This window comes from Anguilla anguilla, chromosome 17 (assembly GCF_013347855.1).
Source record: "Anguilla anguilla isolate fAngAng1 chromosome 17, fAngAng1.pri, whole genome shotgun sequence".
Taxonomy (NCBI): domain Eukaryota; kingdom Metazoa; phylum Chordata; class Actinopteri; order Anguilliformes; family Anguillidae; genus Anguilla; species Anguilla anguilla.
The window spans coordinates 24,288,640-24,316,022 of record NC_049217.1 but is presented as its reverse complement, the minus strand read 5'-3'; the positions used below and the strand labels follow the sequence as shown (position 1 = coordinate 24,316,022).

General features: G+C 41.1%; 2 protein-coding genes across 2 annotated transcripts; both read left to right on the top strand.

The window, feature by feature from the left end:
* Positions 1-4,603: 4,603 nt before the first annotated feature.
* On the top strand, positions 4,604-9,667 carry LOC118216302 (baculoviral IAP repeat-containing protein 5-like). Its single transcript, XM_035397394.1, has 4 exons — positions 4,604-4,851; positions 5,148-5,257; positions 5,513-5,630; positions 9,494-9,667. The coding sequence occupies exons 1-4, from the start codon at positions 4,744-4,746 to the stop codon at positions 9,581-9,583; spliced, it is 426 nt and encodes a 141-aa protein (XP_035253285.1). The 5' UTR covers positions 4,604-4,743; the 3' UTR covers positions 9,584-9,667.
* A 2,102-nt stretch (positions 9,668-11,769) lies between these two features.
* Positions 11,770-27,167, top strand: LOC118216364 (transmembrane protein 235-like). The gene is made up of 4 exons (XM_035397454.1): positions 11,770-12,351; positions 14,583-14,663; positions 16,832-16,969; positions 26,326-27,167. The coding sequence occupies exons 1-4, from the start codon at positions 12,144-12,146 to the stop codon at positions 26,565-26,567; spliced, it is 669 nt and encodes a 222-aa protein (XP_035253345.1). The 5' UTR covers positions 11,770-12,143; the 3' UTR covers positions 26,568-27,167.
* The last annotated feature ends 216 nt before the right edge of the window (positions 27,168-27,383 follow it).

The following is a 27,383-nucleotide window of genomic DNA, read 5'->3' as shown; positions in this document are numbered from 1 at the left end:
CATGAATGAGTGCATGGAGCAGTCACTCCATTGCAGCCTGCTGTGTACGTTGGCTTAAGCTGTCAAACTTTAGCAATTTTACTGAGACAGCCACCAGATGATCACTTTTGGGAGCTTGTGATGGCAGTTTGGGAACCCCTGCTTTAAGGGATGTGAGGTTTAGGAATGAACACCTTGGTATCATTAAAGCGAAATCCTTCAATCAGATTGCGAGGAGCTGTTGCCCAGGAAAAAGAGACTAGTACAGTATAGCATTGTTATAACATGGTCCATTATGACATTTAAGTTCGGGAGGGTATGTGTTTGGGTTTTTTTCCTTCGTTTTTTTTTTTCAAAAATGATTTTCAAATGGATGATGATGATGATGATGATGATGATGATAAATAAAATAATCAGCTCCAAAAACCCAAATGCTCATCTCTGTGTTGCTGTCTGTGCTTCAGAAAATAGCCACACAACTGTCAATCAGCTTACCCATCTGTCACTGTCTGTAAATTTAATCTTTACATTCAGTGTCTGATAATGAATTCTCTTGACTTAGTCCCTTGCAATCATAAGAAAGAACCTATACGGGAATAACAAAAGTTGTAATTGCTCACGTACCTGTTCTGACACGCTGAACCTTTAACTAAATTGTATTTTTGGGAAAAGCACAGATGTTCTGAGGATGTTTGTGTTTTGAGTCGGCTCCAGTCCTCGTGATCCCTATTTTTAGGAAGCAAATGCAGTCGGCAAATGCAAGTGCTAACAAAAAAAGGATGAAAATAATGACCTATTCTGCCCGAACCTCATTTACTGTGCTTTCACCACTTCAAAAAAAAACAACAAAAAAAAACAACAATAATCTGTGCATGCAGCAGCTGTGTTTGAGCCAGTCCTGGGTTTTTTGGTCTTGTCAAAACAGGACTCCATATATTACTCACACGAGTAAACAAGTTTATTCACTATCTCAGCTTTTATTTTTAATTTGGAATAAGCACACCATGTAAAAAATAACACAATTTCTCATTGAAAAATGTAAAATAGGACTTACGTGGTGAAAAGAAAACAATAGTGAAAAGTAGAGTAGCAGACATTTCATTTGCTGTCATTCAACAGTGGTCGCCGACAGCACCTTGCTTACATACAGTGTTTAATTAAAAATAAGTGTAGCATTGTCACGGCTTGGCTCAAGGGCCATGACAAAAAGGGAGACGCACACTGACGCATTTAAAAAGCAAATTCACATTTATTTAAAATGACCTAATTATACAAAAAAACAAGACAAACATGGGGTGTGAAAGTCAGCATTATCAATAGTGTAGGTGAGTGGATGTATGAAAGGTATGCTGAAGCAATGTTGTATGGTGTAAAACCAAAAACGCAGCCAACACCAAAACAGAAACCAAACAGCGGGGAGAGAGCTCTTCCTCAAACTGGAGACAGGCATCTTAATCTCTCCGGGAGCCTTGAACACATGTGCTCCCGATTGCACCAACGGCCCTCTGCGACCCCCTGCTCTGCCCTTCAGGCACCTGTGAACAATACCACAACGAGCAGCATGGGCAGCAGAACAGGGGGTAGTCACAATCATCAATAGTTGAAAAACTGATGAAATTTGAACTGATTTTCCCTGCCCTGATCCTGGAGCACCACCATGTTCTCCACTGGGTCCTAGAGTACCCAATAATTTGGGAAATGAGTGAAGACTGGATGTTTGAAAAAAAAGTTGCTATTTATGGATATTAATAGGAAAAAGAGCCAAATAAGACAGCATTTGCATAACATGTACATCCAAATACACTATAAAGAGACAATTTAGGACAATTACAAAATTTTAAATAGTATGAAGATAGCTTTTTCCTACAGTCATGTAAGCTTCATAGAGATATTGTGAACCATTGTATTGTATTACCTCTTTAATGCAAAATAATTCCTCTCTGCAACCCAGTTTTTAAGGTCGTCCTCCATGTAAAATGAATAACTTAGTGAAGATGAGTTCTTTCAGTCACCTCTTATCACCTGATGTTGCATCCAACAGGTGGGTGATAGTGATGAAGGCTGGTGTGTAAGGACTGACCTTTATTTATTCAATTGTGTGTTTTGAATTGGTAGCAAATTGGCATGGCTATGATTTTTTTTTATTACCAAGCACTAATAAATTATAAAGGCAAGAATATGCTGAATGGTCATGCAAAAAACATTAGACAACAGTATAATTTGTTTAACTGTACACTCAGTTCAGGCCTAGACAAGCTACATGGACAGTACGGTTTAAAAGGACGGTTCACATTGTGTGTGTGTGTGTGTATGTGTGTGTGTTTTAGTATGTCCTCTATTGGTCCGGACAATTTTTTGAACAAAGAACGATATTGCAGACATTTAGAGAAGATTCTGACAACCTGCCAGCATACTTAAGTTTCAACTATCCCTTTAAATCCTACTGCCAAAGTTAGTGCTAGATTTGCAATTCTGCCAACTGTAATCAATGCAGCACATTACATAGGCAGGATATGTTTTTATTTGTTTTTTATTTTTTTATTTTTTTTACAGTAATTGAACAGTTAATTTCATGTAAGTGTCTAAGGTTCTTGGCACATGCAATCCTTCCTCAGTTGAATTGCATGCTCAAATACATAGTAAATATAAATTATTATTTTTTAATAGTTTACCTTTTCAGATTGGCAAACATTCTGCATACCCTTACCGTGCCTCGAGAGACCAATGAACTATAATTGGGTGAACAATTTTGAAGGGATCTGCTGCTCCAGCTGTTTTTCGGTGTTCCTGAAGAATGGACAGGGGATAAATATTTAAACAGAGCATTGTGCAAAAATAAATTAATAAATGCACAAAAAAAGAATTAAAACAGGAAGTAGCAAACTTACACAGAGATAAAATGCTTAACCACATCCATTATTACAAAACATATCCCAAGGACACCTATGGCAACATGTCCCCAGATGGCAAGCAGGTTCCAAGTGGACCCGGATTTGCCATTCTACATAGTAGTTTTTGGGCTTTAGCCATTAGCCTTAACTTGCATTGCAACACTGAGACGGATAAGAGGTGTCATGCTGGTAGTGAAATTACCCAGAGGGCTCTGCACTGCTCTCCTTGCTTATGAATATGCCCCTGACGCTGCAAAAACCTTGTAGCCATTAAATGGAGTGGATCTTTGGGGGGGACAGATAAAGCATTTTAATCCAGGTTAGTGCATCTTTAACAGGGGCTTCTGGTGCACAGGTTTCCTAATGCCCAGACTGCAGCCAGAGAGGACATAACGAGTGGTGTCAGTAGCGATGAGTACAATCCACCCTGCCTCAGCCAGTGGATGAGAAGTGCATTTACTTTGCCCACGCCCTTATGTTGTGGCGCATTGCCTGCCAGTGCCATTTTTACATATACATACACGGAGATCCATTCTCTCAGTGTAAAGTTTTCTGGGTAATGTAAACGTAGTGCCCTCTGTTGGAAAGTACAGTATATTGGCAGGGGCACAACAGAGGTGGTTTGTGTCGTTTCACCAGAGAAAAATTCACCTGTTTGAATATGCCACGTCATAGTGATTTTCCATGATAAAAATCAACTGAGCTGTCTCAGATTTAATTTTTAAATTGGGTCTGCAGCAATAATGGCAAATACTGTACTATGGTGTAGGAATTCGGGGCCACTTACTCTTCCTCTGGTATTGTGGTTTGATTTGGAGCAAAGTACCACAGAAACTGTGTATGATGTGTTGGTTATGTTTGTATTTGTTTTGTGTATTCTCTGTCTTCACAACACAAATAATGTATTACCTATAACACTAAAACTGATGAAGAGTCTTCACAGGCTTTTGCTGGTGGCATGAAGACTGGTCTGGTGAGCAGAAAGAACAGGTTTCTGGGTGAGCATACCTTTTTTCTCCTGTCATTAAAAAAATGAATAAATTGTCATGATTGTTCATTAATCTATGTTGTCATCATGAATTTTCTGCATGGGGTAATCATTTTTGGATATATACCGACAGATCTACATGAAAAATGTGAATATGGTTTGTGTACTCAGTCACTGTAACTTATATGAAGCCAGCTGAATTATCCTAGTATCAAGGCAAATTTAGCCTCTTGTATTTTGGTAAGTGTTAAATCTCCTGATGAATTCACTAAGCTTATCTTTATGATTTTCCATTCAATATGCAATGCATAATAGGAAATAGATCAGTTGCCTGACTATTTTGAAAGAATTTATCTAACGTTATACACATTAGACCTCATTCACGAAACATGCGTACGATCATATTTGATTGTAAACTGTGCATAAGAATGTTTCCACAAACTATTTCTTTCTTGCTTGTATTTATTCATGGAAGTTTTATTATGCTAATCACATGAACAGGATTGCGCAGAAAATTTACAAACAGTAGGCATTCATCACCTCATACACCTGAGATGTGCACAAAAACAAAGGTTTGCACATGTTGGTTTTTCATAGGAAATTTTTAAGAACAAAAGTAAGTATAATTTAATAAAAGTTTTGTGAATGACGCCCATGGATTAAATAAAACATTTTTTAAGTTTGCCCAACCGTAGAGTACAGAATACATAGAAACTACAAGACTACATTTCCCACAATGCAACGACTTGGCTGTGTTGTTTTTGCGCGCTGAAATTTAAACAGTGAACAAACTCCTAGCATTAACCGTCTGAGTTGCATGCTCAATAAATTACAGAAAACGCAACATATGATACTTAATTAGTATATGATAAAACAACATAAAACATGGAACCAGTCAACGCGGAACACACAAAAATGTATTTTTATGAAAACAGACTACAAACATATTCAGGCTGGCCGTTTGAAGAGGGCTGCGCATGCACTCCTGAAAATGTAAGTAACTTAGCTAGAACCTAGCTACTGCTTGGCCTAGCTTCTTTACGTGTACTTGACCATTATAACGTTATAGACATTTAACGGTATAGGCATGTAATCTTGTAAATAGAAGTCTGGCATTTAGACTACAGAAAACTTAGCTAAACTAAATTAATTACATTGTAGTTTTCGTTAGCTGTAATTAGCTTTTTAATCATGAATTTTCCCTCTGTCTTCGTTTGCCTGCGACTGCGAGCCAGATCGCTAGCTTATCTCTTGTGTGACATCCGTGTTGTGATATCGCCTTCTCGTAGATGGCCAAAGCTGGGTTCATCCACACACCTTCAGAAAACAGCCCAGACATTGCGATGTGTTTTTATTGCTACAAGGAACTGGAGGGGTGGGAACCGCAGGATGACCCAGAGTAAGCTGTTTCTGTAACTAATAATAGATAACATTTGTTGATACAGTAACGTTAATTGCATTATGTTTTATATTAGATATGCATTAGACTTAGTTTAGATGGCTAACTTTGCTACCTGTATTTTCTATGATTTAGCTATACTTGCTAGGTATATTGAAGGATGTGTAGCACCTATATTCGTAAGGAAACCAAGATGTGCTTGATACATTAAAAAAAAAAAAAATTTTTTACCGAATCTTAATTTGTTTGTGTTAGGAAAGAGCACAAATCGCACTCCCCTTTGTGCGCGTTCATCTTGCTAAAGAAGAGCGTGAACGAGCTAACCGTGGAGGAGATTCTCAAGCTTCAGAAAGAAAGGCAGAAATTTCTGATTGTAAGTACACGCTGTATAACAGAAGCTGTTCAGAAGTGCATTTTCTTGCTTTAAAAGATTCTAGCGGGTCTTTGTACATCTTGAAAGTGCTCGATTTTGCATGCGGGAATTTAGGGTTATAAACCGTGATTTAATTTTGCACAGTTTTTGAAACTTACTTTTCTGTTGCTTTATGGATTTCTTGATGCATAGCTCTTAATTTGCCACGAAGAAACCCTGGTATTCTTTCTTTTTTTTTCTTTTTTTTTGAAAGTCGATCCATAATTTTCACGCACTCAAAGCACTGCTCATTTCCATCTGTATCAAAGGCTTTCTGAGCTGTGGTTAATTATGGTTAGTCATGATTCACTCTTCTCTTGGCATCCATTGCGGGATTTTTGCTCTTGTGTTCAAATTGAATGTGAATCTACCTGGGTATCATTTGAAAGACCATTGCTTGCTAAGCAACGTACTTCAGTTTGGTTCTTATTTTAAACTAATATAAATATGCAACTCATTTTAGCTTTAAAACTTTCTATTTGAGCATATGAGGTTTGGATATAAAAATGTAAGTTGATAAAAATGAATGTAGAGAAAATTGTCCAGGGATCAGAATACTTTTGCAAGGCACTTCTAGTTGAGTACAGCCTTCACTAGACAAAAAGCCTTCCACTGTGCTAATTGCTGGACTCTGCTAATAACTGTAACTCACAGAGAAAGGAAAATGATTTTGAATCTGGGTGCGCAGTCATGAAAGAGTCTCTGACAAGTCCAATCCCAAGGTTCAGCTCAAAGCAGTGCTTAAGCAGTTAAATCATGCTGCGGTGCTCAGAATATTAGGGATGCATGTTAATATTGGGCTTGTATCTTCTACTTTATATTATGGTTCAAAACAAATTTATATCGGCCCAATTCCACGATTGTGGGCGATATGATCCAAGATGCATGTACCAGAGAGCCAGTGCATTTGATGCTCCACTGATGCTGTAAATTAAGTGAAAATTTCAGGCTCAGAAAGTAGCCTAATCAGTCATCTGAATCTGCATTGTTCATTTTTAATTTACCATTATTGTCCAAACAGCTATACTGAGACTGAGTACCTCTCAAATACTGCTCTCAAAAACAAATCCTGGTTGACACTGTTATCCCCAGAATCTCCATATTGTGGGCTTAAAAAATTTGCGAATTTTTATTGTGTTCCTTCAGTTACTTTTACTGTTATTGTACTCAGTTATGTTTTTCTTGATATTTTGTTTTGAAAACTTTTTTCAAAAATCTCAGACCCATGTGTATTAGGATTTGGACATTTATTCACGTATAATAGTGAATATTTTTTTGGGGAAAATACTAATAAAAAGCTCATTCTAGATATTGTGGCATGTTTTGGTTAAAATAGTCCCATTTAATGTAAATCCAGTTGAATTTTAACCCTGCACTTTGCATTCTTAAATCGCATGTGCAGTGCACTGTTGCATCACATGCACAGATAATTCTCAGAGTCCCATTTAATTCGAATTAAGCAGAAACTCAACCCTCTGCTTAAACAGCGCTTTATCCCATCAGAGAGAATGCATTATTCAGCGTTCCTTTTCTTGTTGTTCTGTGAAAGAATCCCTTATAAAAAGTAAACTCATTTAAAGTTCAATTCAGAACTAAATTGTCCATTTTTATTTTCTATCAGTATGTTTTGCAACTATGTCTGCTTATAACGTAAAAGGTTTATGTTTCTATATGCGCGCGACATAGACAATGCAGCCGGCGCAGATATCCCCCACAAGCTCCCCACCCATCATCTGAGACGCCTCCTTAGGATTGTCACCTAGCTGTCTCTAATTTGATCAACTTGAAGATTGACTGACTGACCATGCTGGTCATTTACCTACACCCTGAGCTGACCAGAGGAGGATAGGTTCCCCCTTCACTGTGGCTGCTTTCAGGGTTTATTCCTATCTGTTACCGGGGAGATTTTCCTTGCCACTTGTTGCCTTCGACTTGCTCCTGTGAGGTTTTTGGCCAGGGTTGTCTGTGAAGCGTAGTAGTGTGACAGTTGCTTGTGAAATGTGCTATATAAATAAAATTTGATTTGATTTGAGTTTCCCATTTATTCCTGTTAATCCCTATATATTCCTGTTAATTCCCATGGAAATTCTCTACCGCTGAACATTCTCATACTTTAGCAACCCTCGTTGCGATATGCATTTTATCAGTAGCTGTTTGACAATACGCAAGCCTGTCCTCTACCAATGGGAACTTTCAGATTTAATCCTGACCTTGTGGCAATGAGGTTTAAATTCAAATGTGTATGGCTGATTGTAGAGTCTAGTTTTATTTAAAACATAAGAATGCATCTACAACAGGCTGTTGAGCCTGCCTTGGCCTGACCATTATTCCAGAGATTATTCAGAACGGTGTCAAGCCTGGACTTGAAACGCAAGCTGAGGGATTCTGCCTGTACTACATGAAACAGCAAGCCATTCAGTGCATTCACCACTGTGTGAAAATAAATAATACTTCCTGATATCCTATGCCCCTTTGTCTTACTAACGGAACACAACCTGAACAATTACTTTTTTTGGTCCCTTAGTTCACTTTGTTCATTTTTTTTTGTTGTGTGTGTGTGAAATGAACACTTTAATAATATCCATACCCTCATTTTATTTGCATTAATCTATAGGGGCACTGTATTATTGTAAATAATTTATGATTCAATTATATTTTCTTCTTGTGATTAGGTGGTTTACTGCTTACAAGCCTGATTTACTTAAGTCTGGCAGCTGATTGCAGGTCAGAGCACTCAGCAAGGTAAAACAAAGTGGTTTGATTGTTTCTAGATGAATTTAGTTTGTGTGATAACTAACAACTGCGAACACTGAAATACAGAGCTTAGTCTAAAAGAATGTGTAAATAAAGAATATTTGCTTTGCGCAGTTCCTGAAGGTACCACCCTCAATGGAAATAGCCGCTGGAAGTGTAATATGGTTGGGAAAAAAAAGATATACACAAGGTTCTAATTTGGAGAGGTTTGGTGCCATTTGGAGAGGTTTTGGGGACATTTGGGCTCACCTTGTCCAATAGGAAAACATGACAAATTTCACTGCTTTGTTCAATCCACTCCAAACTTTTATCCTGGTGTTGCATACATCCTGGGGTATGATTGAAAAAAGAAATCTGGTTCTGCCCAATATCAGAAGTACATACACACGACAGAATAAAGAAAATACAAAACAATTTTGGTATTTATTTGTTGTTTCCCAGAATAAATATGTCCTTAAAATGATTTGGTCATTTTGGTTTAACTGTGCTCTTAAATTCAAGCTTCGAACCATGTATTAAATATAATATTGGAGGTAATCGGGTTTATTTAAGATGGGGGGGGGGGGGGGTTCTTGCAAAAAGCACTGGGTTTTAAGTGGGAAGAAAGGCTTTTAAACCACTGAGGAAGGTTCATTAGGCACAGTTATTTGGGGGCCTCTCCTATCTCGTAGTTGATGGCCAGTCAGTTGGCCAATAGGGGGCAGCCTTCCCACAGAAGTTGAAAGCCAACACCCAGAAGCAGTTGCACTATTTTCCTTAAAGTTTCAATGCCGCTTAATGCAAGACGTGAAGGGAATTTCTATTATCTATTATTTTTGGTTATTTTTCAAACTGGCAGTGCCGGTCACTGGGTCAATTTCCAGTTTAACTGTTTAAATGAAGACTTGTTCATAAAGTTCTCCCTTTAAAAATTAAGGTCCTTTTCATGATGAATCTGTCCTCTGATTTATTCATAGACTAAACTAAATAGAGCAACATGTTTGAGCACAAACACGATTGTCTCGATTGTAGAAAACGTTAAAACAATACGTGCAAAAAAAAAAAAAACCTTGCTTTTTTCTGTCTTGCAGAAGAAGACCTGCAATCAAGTCATTGAGAAATTTGAGGAAGCGGCTAAGTCCAGAAGAGCAGAGATAATCAAAACGGCCCTCGAAGGGTGAACAAATTGGGGGAGGGTTAAGGGGAGCGATGAACGGCATGGATTTTCTCCTGTGATTAAAGTTTTTTTATTGTTCTTAAACCTTCAGTCGCCTCCGATGCGTTCCTCCTATGGATATTTCCCCTTCTCCACGCTTTCTCAAGCCGCACTGTACCAGGCAGCGATAGGCTGGTTTGTACACGGGAGCCGCAGGGCCATTGCAGCCTCTCATGATTGTTTCAATACTGTCATCACCCTCATCTGTTGCACTCGTCGCGTTACCTTTGTTTACCAAGGTCAGTGTCACCTCAGGGGTACCTTCGAGAATTAACATCATTTCGGGGGCGGTGAGGAGGAGAGATTTTATGATGCGCATCTGTCTGATGCTTCCCCAAGGCATCAAGAGATGGATAAGGTTGATTTTATTTACTTAAGGTTAAGTAACCATCAGGTGTATCAGCGGTAGTCCACACAGTATTCCAAATTACACATTATTTCTTGCGATTTCAGGTCCTCGTTCAATTCATCACACTTTACTGGTAGTATAATGAAACACATTATTACAGAATAAATCTGAGTTCCAGTTCTGACAGTTGCGGAGTACAGGGAGCAAAAAAGAAAAAAATATTTGCACATGCATAAATATTTTACTGAGCTCTACCATTATAAATGGAATTTAAGTCTTTAACGCTTTAAACTTGCACATGAACCATTTGTATAGAGTTGTCTCTGCCATTGATTAATAATACTTTTGCTATTTTCGACAAACGTTTGAATAACCATGGTTTCCCACGCCTCGTGTACAACCTAGTTGTACACTTGGTTGTTTGTGTATGAGATACCATGATAACTGTTACCCTCTCTAAAACCTTTAGAATGTGGAAGCTAATTTACTGGTATGGCACTCGATTGCAGCATTTGGTCATAGGCGTAGGTTTAATTTCTATTCCGAGGGAGGAAAACTGTTGGACCGCCTAGTCTCGCGCGTCATGTCAGTTCTTACAAGGATAGTAGTTAGTCTAGGAATGAACTCATGAATATATTGGGGGTGATATGTCTCCCTTCCCTGCCCTTCTCCCTTCCAAACCTCGGTGTATGGATTTGGGGCTTAATTTCTTGGAAATGCCGGGGAACGTTTGCACGCTTGCATTTGACACGAGTCCAGTTCAAGTATGTCTGTGGCCGTATAGGGAGGAGTCGCTATAAATGTAACGATTTTTGGATTTTGCTGATTTACACAGAAAACACAGCCTGGCATTGTGAGATTTTACTTCAAACCGCTTTTACATGTCACTAGGCATTACGCGTTTCAATTACGTCCGATGCAGTCGGATACAATTTAATCCAAGAACAAGAACAAGCTGTCCGATGAACATTCGTTCGATTTAATATAATTGTAACAGAGGGCCGGAATATTGGTTACAGTAAATGAAAACTGCCCCATAATGTGCATAATGGTGTTTTGTCTGTGTTTACTAGTGTTAATCAAGGAAACGCGTGAGAGCAGTCACATCCTCAGATTATGAAGTAATGGGCTTTAATTATGAAAAAAGACCTTACACACACGTTGACGCACAAGCAACGCTGTGACTTACCGCGAAGTGAGTTGTAACGTCCAAATCGACGAGGAAAGCTGCTTTGTTTGTTTTACAAAGCAAATCGCCTACTATACAGGCCAATCTGGTGTGTTCCTATCATACATGCCTGTGATCAGGTCCCTGTTTCTTTTCCATTTATCACTTGGAGCATCCAGAAGATGATGCTATATCAACGCAGCAAGCAAATTATCTGAACTAATTTGACATTAAACACTGAACTAACTTTCAAAGTCAAACACGTTGAGTACAATTATTTTCTTTAACAAATATCAAACACCATTTAAAATGCATAGGTCTTCCCAAAAGGACACTATATGTAAATGGTTTACACCATCTAGTGTCCCTAATCTCCAAATCTGAAGCCTTCTCTATGACCTTCCTGGGTAGCAACCTCTCGTCTTCTTTTTAAATGGCATTCTGTAATCATAAAACAGCACTCCGAGACGGCGTAACTGTAACAGCTGATACATTTATACAGACGGGGATATCATGTTTCGGCCACCTAGTAAACAATTGTGCGCATACAAACCCGAGATGCCTGCTGTAACAGCAATGTACAAAAAGTTACTGACCGTGTTACATTTATGATACTTTACATTTATAGCGTCTCTCCCCTACTTTCTAACAGTAGGTCTGCAGTGTGTTTAAATTGTCTCCGCCTATGTGCGTAATAGTGAAGTCGAGGAGAGCGCACAATGCGACTTCACTTCAGACAGACGACCCTGCACACAGTATTCTATTTGCGCGTACTGAGTTGACTGCTGGAAGAAACGACGATCACACGATCCCGTTCGCACTCGTTCCAAACAGCACAGCGATTTCTGGACAAAATCTTATTTTGCAAAGGCAGGTGCCAAACGTGCTGAGGACGGAGGACTCAACTGCGCAGAACGCTGTTCTTCGGCTCCAATCACGTAACCGGATAATATTGCTTAACTGTTTTTTAAAGAGCGGGCCAATTTGAATGACACGTATTAATTGTTTATGGATGAACTAGTAAGAACACGTAAAGAATTAAGGATGAACTTCGGAACAGTGGTCGTCATTGCTGGATTCTCCGGGGTATTCAGCTTCGGTTTCCTGGCTGCAGCTATCGGCAGCGATTATTGGTACATCATAAAGGTGAACCAAGAGAATATCACTAACTCTGAGGACCTGGATTCTCACTCTGGGCTATGGAGAATAAATGAAGGTATGAGTGGAGCTTTAAATTGTTTAATTCCGTGATATGCTAAGTGACGCGTAAGCCTTATACAAACATACCGTGCTTTAAAAACATGTTACTATATTTCCACAGGAAAAGTATTCATTTGATTTAAATTGGACAATGCGGACTATGCATAGGCCTGCGTGTCAGCGAGCGATCGAACGAAAGAGACTTACATTGTAAAATAAGTTATTTGGCTGTAGTAAGAACATGAACTGCCATGTAACTGTGTAACACACAGTGTCTAGTTGACAATTGTATTACGTATGCTTTCCAGTCGGTTAATTTCTCATATCTGTTTTGGAGAGTGGAGCTCTGCAATTATTCTCTCTTTCTACAAATAAGAAAAGCGTTCCAACAATAATTATACCTGTTGCAAGGTGAAATGCGACCTTGTGGAGCAGGCAGAAATTATTTCCTTAGATAGATGATCATTGCCCTTTTCATAAAATGGAACGGAGGGTTAGCAGGTTAACAGTATCCACATGGCGAACGCGATATCCGCTAATTGGAGCCTTGTCTCGGTTTTCAGTGATGCATGAAAAATATGGAATGAAAGGCTTTCAGAGAGTCGCCGGCCATTCAGGGGACACAAACCTGCTCTGATAAGGCGTTTAAGGAGCTGACGTATAGGCTACCTGAAGTGAGAAACATGGGACATTTCTCATAGGCTACATTTGCTGCGTAATTTACTTCAAACAGCTCTAACATGTCAGTACTCGACAGCCGTCAACACCATCTAGTATCTCTCATCTCCAAATCTGAAGCTCTCTCCATGACCTCCCTGGGTACCAACCCTCTCATTTTCTCTTTAGTTGGTATTCTGTAAACATATAGCAGCAAAAAGCACATTGTTTGTTATGAATGTGGCATAACAGCTGTTATTACATTTATACAGACAGGGGACATCATGTTTTGTTTGGTCACCTAGCCTCCAATTCCTGCTGTGAAAATACAACGAAAATCATACAAACTTATCAAGGACTGATAACTTTTTAAAATATGTATGGTTTGATTTATTATAAATAAATAAAAAACCTTATATTCAAAATTACTTCAGGGACAGATTTCTACTCGCTCAAAAACAGTTTCTTTTTTTCTTTTTTTTGAGAAATATTTCCGGTAAAGGATATTACATTGCTCCGTTCCTTTGGGAAGTGGTAGAAGACAGAATTTCACATGTACAAAGCTGACATGTCTACATTACATTTATGGCTATTCTTCCCCTACCTTATGTTGAACAATATACTTTTTTATTTTTAGAAAAATGAATGTCTTCAAAAGTTTTTCTCGGGCCTGGTTATGTTAGACCCACTTCAACAAAGTGCAAAGTCAGGAAGAGCATTAAGCTTTACATCAATTTACTTAAACCATTAAATCAACACTTAGGAGTGCTTTTGAGACAAATTGCTGAAAATGCTTGTGTGAGTAATATAGTAAATTAAAACAGTTTCTTTCCTCAGTTAGATTAAACTACAGTTATTTCTGCCCTAAATAAAATAAATAAACAAAGTATTTTAACATATCAAAATGGCATGCACAAAACCAGGTCTGTAAGGGCTTCATCGGCATTTAGGAAAATTAGACACCATGAAATTGTCTTGATGTAGCAAACAAAAACCCTTGCCTAGTCATGAAGTGTTTCATCCCTTCATTTTGGCAGATTGGACTTTATTTCCTCACATAAATATGGCCATATAAAATGAAATTGTTGTTTATTTTACCATTATTATAATGGCATCCTGCAGTTTGGTAAGCTTGTGAGCAGAACTGTGGAATTTTCCCCCTTCTCTCATCAATGCTGAGGCTGGGAGATTTTTCTTGCATTGTTTCACAATGTGCACACGTGTTCATGTATATACAATATCAATCTGGCTATTTCTAGGAATTTAAGCCCTTAATAGTTGTTAATAGACAATTGGTTCATTTTTGCCAAGACCATGATTTAATTATTTGGGAAGGGAAAGAGCGGCATCGTCAGAGCCCTGTTTAAGTATGTGCAGTGCACTCAACCCTGGTGTCTGTTTCATAGCCTTTTAAACACGTCCGGGCCCCATCCTGCCGCCATTATCATGACTGCACACATGATTCCTCTCTGATATGGACAGATAGCATTGGCCTCCTTCAGATTCCCAAGGTCTTCTCTCTTTGTGTGTGCGATGGAGTTTATGAGGATGCTATGCGGTCTCCGTGTTTTGTCTCCATCTTGACTGCAGGTAAAAATTCCAGTTCCCATTTCATCCACCCTTTCACCGAGGACACCTCCAGCTACTCGGAGCCTGAAAGGCATCTACTCAGTGAGTGCTTTGCACACCCTCTACTCTCGATTTGTTTTGTTTCTTTCCTCCTGTGACATCAATTCACGGATAAATAAGTTTGACGAAAGCACGGCAGCTCTACCGGATCAAAAATAAGCGAGCCTGCTTTACAAAAGGAGCACCTCCATCGCGGAGCATCGCGGCGAACGCAGAGTTCAACAGCGGTGCGAGTTTTGTCCCATTAGCTCTGGGGCTGCTAAGAGAGGCTCACAAATTGAGCCTAAGTAAGCATGTGGGAGGTGTGTGTGCGCCAGTTGGTCAGTGATGGATACAGGCAGATAATTGCCCTGCCATTTCCAGGACACAGCCCTTTCCAAATGACAAAAAATTGCGAAAGGTAATTTTTTTTATTGCAAAAAATATATATAAAAAAATTGGGTTTGTCTGTGCTCTAAGGAACTACAGCGCCTTCTTTCTGCACTAACTGTTGCAAGGGAACAATGGGGGGAGATGCAAAAGAGCTCTTGCATTCACCTTGTGACACTGAAGGACCCAGCGTTCACTCTCATCTTCTTCCAGTGATAACTGAGCCCAGCTGGAGCAGTATGGGACATTGAGCCTCTTGCTGCTGGAACACCCTGGACCAGAGTTAGATCCACATCGCAAGCGGTGGTCCTATAATGTTTGAGCTCTTGAGCGAGCTGCTTAACCTGGATTGCTTCAGTAAATATCCAGCTGTATCAACTCATAAATAATGTGATCTCTGCTGAATAAAATGTTCAAAGAAACCAAAACCAACTGCCGCACAGAGAATTGGACACTAGAAAGCTTTTGCCTGTTCCAGTGGCGGCTTGGATTTGGCTTCACCCCTTTTCCACTGGTGTTTCTTCGCCCCTTTCTCTACAAATAAACAGCTCTAAACCTCTGGAACTGATATTGTCGTGAATTCAAAAAAAAAAAAATTTTGTTTGTTGATACAAACCCTGCACCGGTCTTTATTCTTCGCACATTAGATCCAAGCGAAGGTGACACAGAAGTAGCCCACCTCTAGTTTTGGTCCTGTATTTTGGAACATGCTGTCCCCTCAGTACCTGTAGACCATGAACAGCATCAGCTCCACTTACAGGCATAGCAGCAGCTGAAGCTCATTGCGTTTCACGGATACCATGTGACTTCAAGGTGTTGTGGCTTTAAGGATTGGTTTCTGTTATGCCTTTCGATAGTTTTGTCTTGGTTCTTGGTTCGTTTTATGGTCTCATTTGGTGAATTGTTTTTTTTTTTTTAGTTGAACTCAAAGACTGAATAGAAGGTGGTAAGCTAAGTGTTTTTTTGTTTGTTTGTTTTGTGAGTTTGCCTTGTCCATTCACCATGTGACAAAGTGGCCACTCCAGCACTGCGCCACAACATATACACACAAACAAAATGTCTGGAAGACCCTCCGCCTTCTGCAACGTTTAAAAACTAACTACAGTGTGCTCACATTATCCTGCCTGCTTTAATAACCTCCCCTCCAGTCTTTCTTAGAAGCACTGCCTGTGCTCAGAGTAATCACATTGCATAAATCAAAACAGAGAGAGCCCAAACTCGCACAGGGGAGGCAACCTGGCGCTATTTGGTTTTGTCAGCTTGGGGGGTGAGGGGGTGGGGGGGGTGGGGGGTGGGTAATTAAGCTTTCGGTGATTCAATTAGTGGCTGTAATCACGGATGAAGCATTGAACAGACGTACCAGACGGCATGAAGAGTTGGGAATTCACAAATGCAAGGGAAAGCGTGAAGTAAGTGACCAGGGAGGGGGGAGTGAAATGCCAGCTTCAAACTGCACAGCATACGTGCATCGAATGGAAGAAGTGAACTGCACCCGGGAGACATTTAAAACAGACCGTGGCAGTAAAACTAAATCAATTTTTTATCTTGCAGCAGATATACACAATATAAATTAGGAGCCCAAAAACAAGCAAATTCCCTCACACCAAATTTTAATTTCTATAGTGTATTATGCATTCGTATGGTTGAAAACTTTGTATTTATGCTTGTACGTGTGTGTTTGAATACTGTGTGTGCGTGTGTGTGTGTGTGTCTGTGTCTGTGTGTGTGTTAGTATGCTTGGATACTGTGTCGGAGTGTGTTTCAGGATGTGACCTCAAATGATCCCTCTGTGTTTGTACACGTTATGACTGTGTGACTCTGCTCTCTGGCACCCCCTGCAGGTATGCACAAGGTGATCGTCATCCTGCTGCCGCTCAGCCTGGTGCTGCTGGTGTTCGGGGGGATCTGCGGCCTCGTCAGCTCCCTGGCCCACAACCGCAGGATGCTCATCACCTCCGCCTCCTACTTCCTCTTCTGCAGTAAGTCATCCGGCCAAGATCACCGTCGTGCACGAAAGGCTTGAGCTGGGCGCAGACTTGTAGTCCATGCCTTGATTTATGTTTTTATTCAGCTTTCAAAATCCTTTTCTTTTCCATTTACTACTGCGTGAGATTCATGTAGTACTCAGGTGTGTTTAGGACACTGTTGTTGCCCCTCTGTGTGGAACGGTTGATTCTTTGTAAGCTGGTACCAGTGCACCTGCAGTCTTTTCCGCTCACGAAAATATATGCATGGAACACATGCCCATTATTCCTCTAGCATTTGTTGACTGGTCAAAGAATGCATTAAAATGCGCGTACAGGAATGCCCATCTGTCCCAGCTTGCGTGGATGTGAGGAGAAATGGGTTTATCTGCGCAAGTCTTGTAGACAAAGAACAGCTTGTGTGGAAATGGGCTCTTTCATCCCTCCAGTAGTCATTTTCTCCAGCACAACATAAAAATAAAGAGCTCTGTATTACCCTGGTAAAAAGGAACACGAAAACTACAATTTTCTGAAATTATCACAAAACAGTTCCGACCCTGCTTACTGACTGAGTTTGGAATTAAAGGTTTTAATCCTTTTTTACTTTTGGGCTGCAGGGATGGAATCCTCCCTCCCAGAGGCCTAAGGCCAAGAATTCTGATGGAAAATATCCTAGTGTTTTGGCTGATCGATCCTGCAAAGCAAACGTTTACCTGTCTCTCAGGAAGTTTTCCTGCCATCTCTATGCAAGTTAACACACCAATGGATACACACATCAGTGGCGCCCTCTAGCTGGTCAACCAGGCACCCTACAGCAGGGTTGAGGTCAATTTCATTTAAATTCAGACTCTTCAGCAAATTAACTGAATTGACGTTCAAAATTCCCATATTGTTCTATGGGAAATTGGTACAAACAAAGGCCCACGACAAACCATCTGCTGAGGTGCAGAGGCCTGTTGTGCTAGTGCTCGTACAGTGCTAGTGTAGATCTGAAGTCTAGTGTTGGAGTGGTGCTAGTATAGATTGTACAAAGGCGTGTTGTCTGCGGATATTGCTCCACTAAAAGAGGTGAGATTTCTGCCTTTCACAAAGGGAACTGCAGGTACGAGAGTGAAAATGAAAAGATAGCGGTAGTGTCTGGGAAGCCAGTTATAGGTTTGTGGCTCGTGGAATCAGGGTCATATCTTTGAACCTGAGAGAAAGAAGGGAACCTAAATCAAAAGGAAATAATGGCCTTCTCCGTGGTGACCTCAACATGGATCCTGTTTGTTCAGGGAAGAAATCCATGCTCATCTGGTTTCTGTAAGGCTCGCCGCTGCAGTTCACATAAATGCTTGTGTTGGGTAGATCACGTGTGGTGATGCTGCCCTTTTTCTGTGCAACATGACTGTTAATAGAAAATAGAGGTAAAATGACTGCCAGCGTGCCCACTGAATAGGACTGATGAAAAAACCCCATGCTGTACGACCCCAAGCTCCTGAGGCTCATTGTCTCAGTCTGTCATACGTACTACAGGCACTCCTGCAGACTTTAACCGGAGACCCCAACGTGCAGACCTACCTCGCACACCTACCTCTGCCATCACAGTCTTGCATGTTCACCCACCTGCTGGAATCTTCTATTTTCTTAGCGACGCATCCTTTCTTTCGGCAGACAGGAAGTGAACGACAGGGAACTCCGTTTGTGTTGAACTGCGTGGCAAGAGCGGAACACTGTGCTCACATGGCACCGGATGAGCTGCCAGACACCACTTGCTTTCAGAAAACAGCAGACAGAACAAGAAAGGCTCGATGTGTGGCCTTTGTGTGCCCTCAATCGGCTCACAGCCAGGCCATCTGGTAAAATAATTCAACGGGGGAAAGCTTTAATTGTGACATTCTCATTGATATGAAAGTTCTGTTTTCCCAATCTAAGTGTCCTCTTTGCAAAAATGAAGTTTATTTTTATAGTATATATACAGTATATTTGTATCTTCGTTGTATCATGATTGACCCCAAAGAGTTAATTTCGTCTTGTACAATATAAAAGATTTTGATCAAAAATCCAGCTGATATTAAAATATATACAAAATACTTTCTGTACATAATTTCAAACACTACAATTCAGGTTACAATCCTTTTGCTCATTGCAATAATTAGATCATCTAAAAAATAAGATAGTGTCATTAATTGTATTTATATTGTCATCTTGTTTAGATTGGACCAACTTTCTTGCAATGCAATGTACCTCATTCATCAGCAATGATAAAATTCCAATGCTGTAAGTATCCAATGTTTTGCTGCCATGGTACATTTTTGCATGATGTATCTCTCTCACTTAACACAGCTATTTTCAGTTTGCCTTTCAATAATCCCAAAATGAACAATGTGGCATTTTGTGCCAAGAGGTTTGTAGAATTGAAACTTATGTGAAGTCAATGAGTCTAAGCAATCATAAAAATCTAAATGGCTCTCTCCAGTCCACAGCAGGATCAATACCTAACAAATAAGGGTGTTATTTATAAATGTCTACAAATATTACAGCATGTCTGTAAAACTGGTGTTTCTGGCCAATGAGATGCTTTGTGGTTGCTGCTACATTCTTAATTAAGAGGGAGATTGGGGTGGGGTAGAGTGGGGTGCGGGAGACTGGGGTGGGGTAGAGTGGGGTGTGGGAGATTGGGGTGGGGTAGAGTGGGGTGCGGGAGACTGGGGTGGGGTAGAGTGGGTTGTAGGAGGCTGGGGTGGGGTAGAGTGGGGTGCGGGAGACTGGGGTGGGGTAGAGTGGGTTGTGGGAGATTGGGGTGGGGTAGAGTGGGGTGCGGGAGATTGGGGTAGGGTAGAGTGGGTTGTGGGAGATTGGGGTGGGGTAGAGTGGGGTGCGGGAGACTGGGGTGGGGTAGAGTGGGTTGTGGGAGATTGGGGTGGGGTAGAGTGGGGTGCGGGAGATTGGGGTAGGGTAGAGTGGGTTGTGGGAGATTGGGGTGGGTTAGAGTAGGGTGAGAGAGTGTGGTGTGGGAGACTGGGATTGAATAGGGTGGGGTCAGAGAGTAGGGAGAGAATTACTGAGGTGTGATAGTGTGAGGCATGGATGTGGCTACCTTTCTTCCTCCTTCCGCCTGTGAAGTGTATTTGTGTGGACTGAAACGTCCTCAACTAGTCTCCCTCATGGTGTAATTTCCATAAATTTCCATAAATGACCATATCTCAAACAGAAGCTCATTATGGGCTTTTACACATTACAGATGTGCTTATTTTGTTTGGGAACAACATCAAAGCAGCTACCACTGAGTTTCTGTTCCAGAAACAAAAAAAGTCTGATAAAAAAATCTGAAAAACTACTGGTGATAAAATACCTACAGAAAAATGTGATCCCCCCATCTACCCTATGTCTAGCAATTTAACACCCTTGGCTCTTTATGTCTTCCCAAATTTCGTTCTTCACTTGCAGGAAAGATTTTCTACAGTGATAATTGAAGGAACTGATGTGACTGAAACACTATTACTGCAGTGACTGAGATAACAAGAGCAGCGACAAGGAAACGTCACTGGAACTGAAAGTCATGTTGTGTATACAATAGTGCCTCAAGACTTGTTCCTGAAATTTTTTTTTTTTCTTTCCCAAAAAAGGCTTTTAAAAAGCCTTCTTTACACTCACTCACTTGCTAGATGGATGGTGAACAGTAGCCTTTGTGATTTTTTTTAAATTTTTAATTTTATTTGGATGTGCATTAGATGTTTTAGATAGCAGCTGCAGTTGTATGCTAAAGTTTTGGCATAAAAAGGGCCCAGTGTCATCAAAGCTGCAGTATTGAACATACATTGATTGATCTCATCGATTGGTCAGGCACACCAGTGATAGAGGACGCTCATGTTGAAAAGGGTGTCATGACTATGGAAGATATGGTGGTAGATATTTGAGGTTACCAGGTTTGTTTTGTACCTCTACATGTACTGGGGCTCTTTTAGGTCAGGTCAGTCCAATCATGAATGCCAGCAAGTACCAAGCCATTTTGCCCAAAAAACCTATTGATGTGGAAGGGTGGGACATATTCACGAGGCATGAGAGCGTAAGAGTCTGGCCTAGGAACGGGGTAGAGTACGATTTGAGACGGGGCGAATTCAGAATATGTTTTATAACAAGAGTCTACACACCCGACTCTGCCGTGACATGGTGAGAGAGACTATTTTTGTCTAATACTTTTGCCCAAGAAAGACCAGCGTGCCTCTTGCTCATATTAGCCCTATTTATGCGTCCACAGATACGGCATGCTTCCATTTGGAGCCAGCCGTCATCTTTCTTTGCCCCGACTGACCATATCACTGGACGGTAGCAAAGAGGAGATGAGACTAAAGCCTGCCCCACCTGCACAGTCAAACATGACGTTGGAAAAGAACGTCTTTAAACCCGTTTTCACAATGGCTTTATCAGACTGATTTTAGCATGGCGGTTGATTATCAAGTGTTACCCCAAGCAGTTTCCTTGATTAATAGCCGTGCCTTTTATTCCTTTGGTTTTAGATGTGTTCAGAAGCCGTTCATTATTAATCACTTATTCTGATATTGGCTGTAACTCTGTATTAAGAGTCTGGATGAGCTTACATGCTGTGGGGTGCTGACATGTCGCGTAAAATCATCAGCACGGACACTCTGAGTCCCTTTAAGGCTGGTGATAAATCATTTGTAAAAGTAGAGAAGAATAACGACAGAATGTAACAGCCCTGATATTAGAGAAGCTTCCATTAAATAAAACTCTGGCTACTGTTGAGAAAAGAAAAGTAGAAAAAAAGTCTCTCCTCCATGAACTTGCAGAAGATGTAAAATCATAATAGGCGAGTTGCTTTCAATGACTAGTCATGATCAGTCACATCAAAGGCAGTGCTAAAAGCTAACCGCACAGCTTCCGCAAAACCTCTTGTTATCCATCTCTTCAAGCCAATCATCGGCCATCCGAATCAGTCGCCAAACCAGTTGGATGCCCTTCCTTATAAGCATGCTAAAAGTCTGTAATCTGTTCTTTGGGAAATAGCATTGTGTCTGAGTGAGCGCTGTTTTCTCTAAATTTACTAAAGACAGGCAGAAAGCTAATTAGGTGGCTGTTAGAGCAGTAAATGGTGCTTTGCCATTTTTTGGTCAGTGAAATTACTTGAGCTTATTTCCAGGCCTGTGGGCATACACTGTTCTGCAGGCTGAGATTAATGGCATGAGAAAGGCATGGTAACAATCTGCCACCGTTCTCTGTAGCTTCCCATCTAGAATACTGATACCTGGTGGTTTATCATTGCTGACGGACAATATTTTTTTCCTCCTCTCCCACACTGGCTTCACCAAGTCCAGAAATACAGTGCTTCTCTTTCATGATCAAATCTTTTATGCAAGAATGCAATGGTTTACCATTCATTGTCAAGTCATTTCAGGCCTTAGTCTGTCCGCCATTGAAATGCTAATGTAAATAATTGAAACTGCAAAACATCTTTCTGATAAATGACCCACCAGGTTCAATGAAAGAGGGGGAAAAATTACTTCACACTACTGTGCAAAAAAACATAAGGTCTTCATTACCCACAGTAAGCGTGCAAGAAGCAGCATTGTAATGCTCTTCATCGTGGTATACTTGTGAGGGAGTTGGAGTTTTGGGAGACCAACCGCGACTGAACAGGGGGTTCTTTAAGCTATTAACCAGAGGTAAAATAGCCACAAAGTCTCAAGAGACAAGGAAAAGGAAAACAATACTCCTTAGGGAGAGTATCCCAAAGAAAAGCTCTACACAACCCACGTACTGGGTAAAAAAGAACTAAGGCTTAAGGAGTATGAAAATAACAACTGCCGGAGCAGAAAACGGGGCAACTCAAAGAAAACAGACCTCGAACCGAGGCTGAAAAAGTAAAACCCTAAAGAAAGAATACTGAGCTTAGATTGTGGCACTAACTTGTTGCCAACAATCTAAAAAGCTAAAGACTGTTGTGCTAATTTTATAGCCACAACAATCCACTATCGCACCTTTTTACCTTTTTACCTTTTTACCTTTTTACCTTTTTACCTTTTTACCTTTTTACCTTTTTACCTTTTTACCTTTTTACCTTTTTACCTTTTTACCTTTTTACCTTTTTACCTTTTTACCTTTTTACCTTTTTACCTTTTTACCTTTTTACCTTTTTACCTTTTTACCTCGCTTGACAGAATACCGGCTCTCGTGCAACATAAGTGACACTGAAGCAAAGCTTATCGGCTTGCTCAGGGTTTAAATAGAACACCAACAGGTGCAAATAGTAAAAGGAAATTTGCACGTGTATAATTCAATCAACTCAATGGCCGTAATAACTGAAGAAAAGGTGCATGAAAAACCAATGGACGTAATAACTGAAGAAAAGGCGCAGAAAGGAAAAGAAATGGTGGCATCAGCCAAAACCATGACAATACTAAGCAGTACACAAGGTTCTTGTTCTCCAGTCCTGAATGGAAACGTTTTGACACTTTGCCTGAAGGAAGCTTTAGGCTACGCTCCAATGCTTTTTCATGCTTTATAAAAGGGGTAAGCAAGTGTGCCACAGAAAATAATAAAACGCTACGGGAACTGAGGTCTGAGAGGGTTTGGCTGAAATGGGCAGATGAGAGAAAGCACAGCTTAGGTACAGTTTGTCAATTTAGTGGTCCTTTTCGTTTTTTATAATTCATTTTAAAATTCCCATGATTTCAAGCTCTGATGCAAGAACGTGCGAAAACTGAAATGGTCATAATAGTTTTACAAAACAGTATTTATTCTTTGTGATTATCTGTTATCATCGTAAATATATACATTTTTTTTTTTACCGTGCTCTTTGTTTAGATCTGTGATACCCTGATCTAAGGTGACTGACATTTTTTATGTCACTGAATTTATTTAGCTGAGTGCGCATGGAGGCACTTGCTCTGTAACTTACTCCAACGCAACACCAGGGATGCACTCTGAATCTCAGCCTTCAGCCTTCTGGCTGCTTTTAACTCAGATCCCTGATCACTACAGCGAACACTATGTCTGCCGTAGTAATTTGAAATACATTTTGTTTAATAGTCGAACGGTAGCTTTGTAATTTCGTTCTGCTCTGTCGAAGCCAAGCTTCCCATACGCAGCGTGGAGAATGCAAATGATTAAATGGAGCAATAGGACAGATTTGGATTATGGATTTTATTTATGGTTTGATATAGTAGACGCATAATGATGCAGGGGGGAAAAAAATGGCCAAATTCCATTTCAGTAATAGAAACGTTCCTCTATTCCTATTTTTTCCACACTGTTTTATTGTGTGTTTGGGGCGTTTTAAGTACCCCTGCTGAGTTTTAATATCTCTATACCTCTTTATTATGACCAGCACTGTTCATATCCCCCCCTCCCCACCCCACTGTTAAACCTGCCTGCAGCTCAGAGCACTGGGCCGATCTCCAGTATCAGACGCCATCTGCACGCGAGAAGAGAGAGAGGAGCTCGTGAGCCGTTGTTTACATTGCGCGACGTTCATTCGGCGGACGCCGTCGCTCAGAACAGCTTGCACTGCACGGCAACACTCACCAGAGTTATGAGCGGCGTGAGCAACGTTGCCACACCCGGCTAGCAAACGCTCCTGTGAGTGCACCATCAATAAAACGCGAACAGTAAGTTATCTCGTGCCATTCTGGAAGCATAATACGAATCAGATTCATACGCCCAGCGTCCTCACACAGCGCTGCGAAAATGACAGCCTCCTCCCAGTTCATTTCCTGTTGACTTTGAATCAAAATGATATGTGATTATCACATTAGTACCAGTAGGTGCTTTTTCCTGCAGGGAGATGAATTTTCTGGTGATTATTTATTTATTTATTTATTTATTTATTTATTTTGAATAGATAATGGAAAAGTTGTAACTTTTTGCACTTCTGCTATACATGACCTTTTACCTATTTTTAGGAGGTATGTTATGATCAAATATCTTTTGGAAAAATGTAAATCATTTCATAAGAAAATAGCACCTGGTATGAGGACAAGGATATGTTAGAGTATATTTCTTGATAACAGTGCAACTTGCGATCTGTTGTTATAAATTGAAGGCATGAGAAATGCCATGGCATTTTGACCGCAGAAAGGAACCTGGAACCTGGACAATTCGGAATAAGACCTAATGTCTGTGAGGGTGGAGAAAGATCTATTGTTTTATGTGAACTGGAGAAGGAATGTATGCCCTTAGCATCGTGGAGCTGCGCGTCAGTTGAAAGAGAGTTGAGGTCGCGCTCTCTTTGTTGACCTCAGAGTGACGTGTTTACAGCACCTCATCGCCGAGTCGGAGGCGCCAAAATGTCTGCTCTTTATTAGCCGCTCGCGTTCTGACAGAAGCACATAAACGCGCGGTAACAGACTGCGACCGTGGAAGCGGCGGGGAGCGGCTGCTCTGGGCTGATCTGGGGCGGATCGGTCCTGCGCCGATCGGGACGCTGCGAATTAGGAGCGGAGACGGATGGCCGGGCACAGCCGAAGATGCGAGGACGGGCAAATAAAGTTAAAGCGGAGGCCCACAGGCTTTGACTGAAGGGGAGTGATAGCTTCACAGGAGCCATGATTCAGCCAATAACAGGGTGACATGCAGGAGCCTCAACAGCTGGTACACTTCGGTAGACATTGGTAGGATGGGGCACTCCACAGGGAGTTTGCATATTTGTGTTTTTCTTATACCAGAAGGCTTAAAAAAAGCACAAAAACTAGAATGAAGTTGGTTTGTGCGTCTTCACATCAGGATTTTAAATTGAGGTTGGCAGTAATTGTGCTGCGTGCCTTGACTGATACTTCTGTGTGTGTGTGTGTGCATGTGTGTGTGTGTGTGTGCGAACGAGTATGTGTGTGTGTGTGTGTGTGTGTACTGTGTGCTCCCTGACCATTCTAGCCTGTCTGCGGTGCAGGGTGTGGAAGATTGCTATGGGACGCCTTGGTATGGAAATGTTCTGATGCAGTTCTGTGATGGTTTGGGAGCTGGTAACTCTGGTTGTAGGTTGTACGCAGGTTTCATTCTCAGCTGACTTCCTGCTGGTGCACAAAGTACTTAAACTTGAACTGCTTCACTGAATACCCAGCTGTATAAATTGAGTGTATGTAAAGCCCTGTTACTCAAATCACGGCCCTGGAGGTCCAAGAAATGCTGGTTTTCCACCCTCCCTTAAACTGGGAGTCAGGTGTGAATGCAGTCCGGCCAATATGTAGCACTAATTGTTCAGTTAATTACCTGGGGGAGAAGAAAACCCGGGTCGGATTTGGACTTGAGGTCCGGATTTGAGTATCCACGATGTAAAGAATATGAGCTGTTGGTAAGAGCTCCTGGTCACTGCCTGCCTGTGGTGCGGTACCGCCAGTCTCAGAGGTGCCCTCTCTGTCCCATTGCGTTTTCCCCAGGTCTCTTCACCCTATCCGGCGTGAGCCTCTACATCAGCTACTCCCAGCAGGCCTGGCAGGAGATGGAGAGGCAGCTGGGGGCGGAGCTGCTGGCCCCCGTGCAGGTGTCCTTCGGCTGGTCCCTGGGTCTGGCCTGGCTCTCCTACGGCCTGGAGGTGGCCGCCGGACTCCTGCTGCTGCTGGCGGCCCGCATGACCCATCCGCAGCTCAACGAGTTCACCACCACCATGGCCATGGCCTAGAGCCAGCACCTGAGCCAGGACCAGAGCCAGGACCACAGCCGCCTGACTCCGCCTCCTGGAGCTTTACTGCCCTATCACGGGCTACAAGGTCTCCTCAATAATGGAGATTATCTGACCTCATCCCCCCCCCTTCTGTCCATCTCTCTCTCTCTCTCTCTCTCTCTCTCTCTTTCACCTTTTCACTCTCTCTCTTTCTCTCTCTCGTTCCACAAAAACATGTCTTTGAGGGATGAGACCAAATATTCAGTGGCCATGTAAGATAATAATTTATTGTGTACATGAATACCAGAATGTATCATGAATGACGAAATGAAGGTTAGATTTTTTGTTTCTTTTTTCCATATTGGTGAAGAAGAGCCTAAGAACCCAGTATAAAAAAGGCAGGTGTTATTAATTTACCTGCCAACAGTGTGGACAAATGCAGACATCTGTGTGTGTGTGTGTGTGTGTGTGTGAGAGAGTGAATGCAGGCCTCTGTGTATGTGTAAGTGAGTGAATGCAGATCTGCGTACATGTGAGTAAGTGAATATAAATCTGTGTGTGTGTGTGTGTGGGCACGTGCAGATCCCTATGTATGTAATAAATTCAGCTATCTGTTGTAAGCAGTTATTCATACAGAAGTTTTTTTATTCTGTACAATTTAATTTATGCTCTTAGACAGACATGACACTCTGATGATTGTAAGTGCAATAGATATATTTAATGTGCAGGAGATTTAATCTGAGTGATAATTCCATGGTTACTCAAACAGTCATTGCCAAAGATACCATCTGGTCTGCCTTTGTTAGGAGGAGTAGATTTGAGGCAATTCAGTAC

Bases quoted from the DNA above. Each gene is read 5' to 3' on its own strand.
- LOC118216302 (XM_035397394.1), top strand. From the start codon at position 4,744: ATGGAACCAGTCAACGCGGAACACACAAAAATGTATTTTTATGAAAAC. The intron at 4,852-5,147 runs GTAAGTAACTTA...GCCTTCTCGTAG, and splicing joins GCGCATGCACTCCTGAAAAT to ATGGCCAAAGCTGGGTTCAT. The intron at 5,258-5,512 runs GTAAGCTGTTTC...TGTTTGTGTTAG, and splicing joins GAACCGCAGGATGACCCAGA to GAAAGAGCACAAATCGCACT.
- LOC118216364 (XM_035397454.1), top strand. From the start codon at position 12,144: ATGGATGAACTAGTAAGAACACGTAAAGAATTAAGGATGAACTTCGGA. The intron at 12,352-14,582 runs GTATGAGTGGAG...TCTTGACTGCAG, and splicing joins GCTATGGAGAATAAATGAAG to GTAAAAATTCCAGTTCCCAT. The intron at 14,664-16,831 runs GTGAGTGCTTTG...CACCCCCTGCAG, and splicing joins GCCTGAAAGGCATCTACTCA to GTATGCACAAGGTGATCGTC.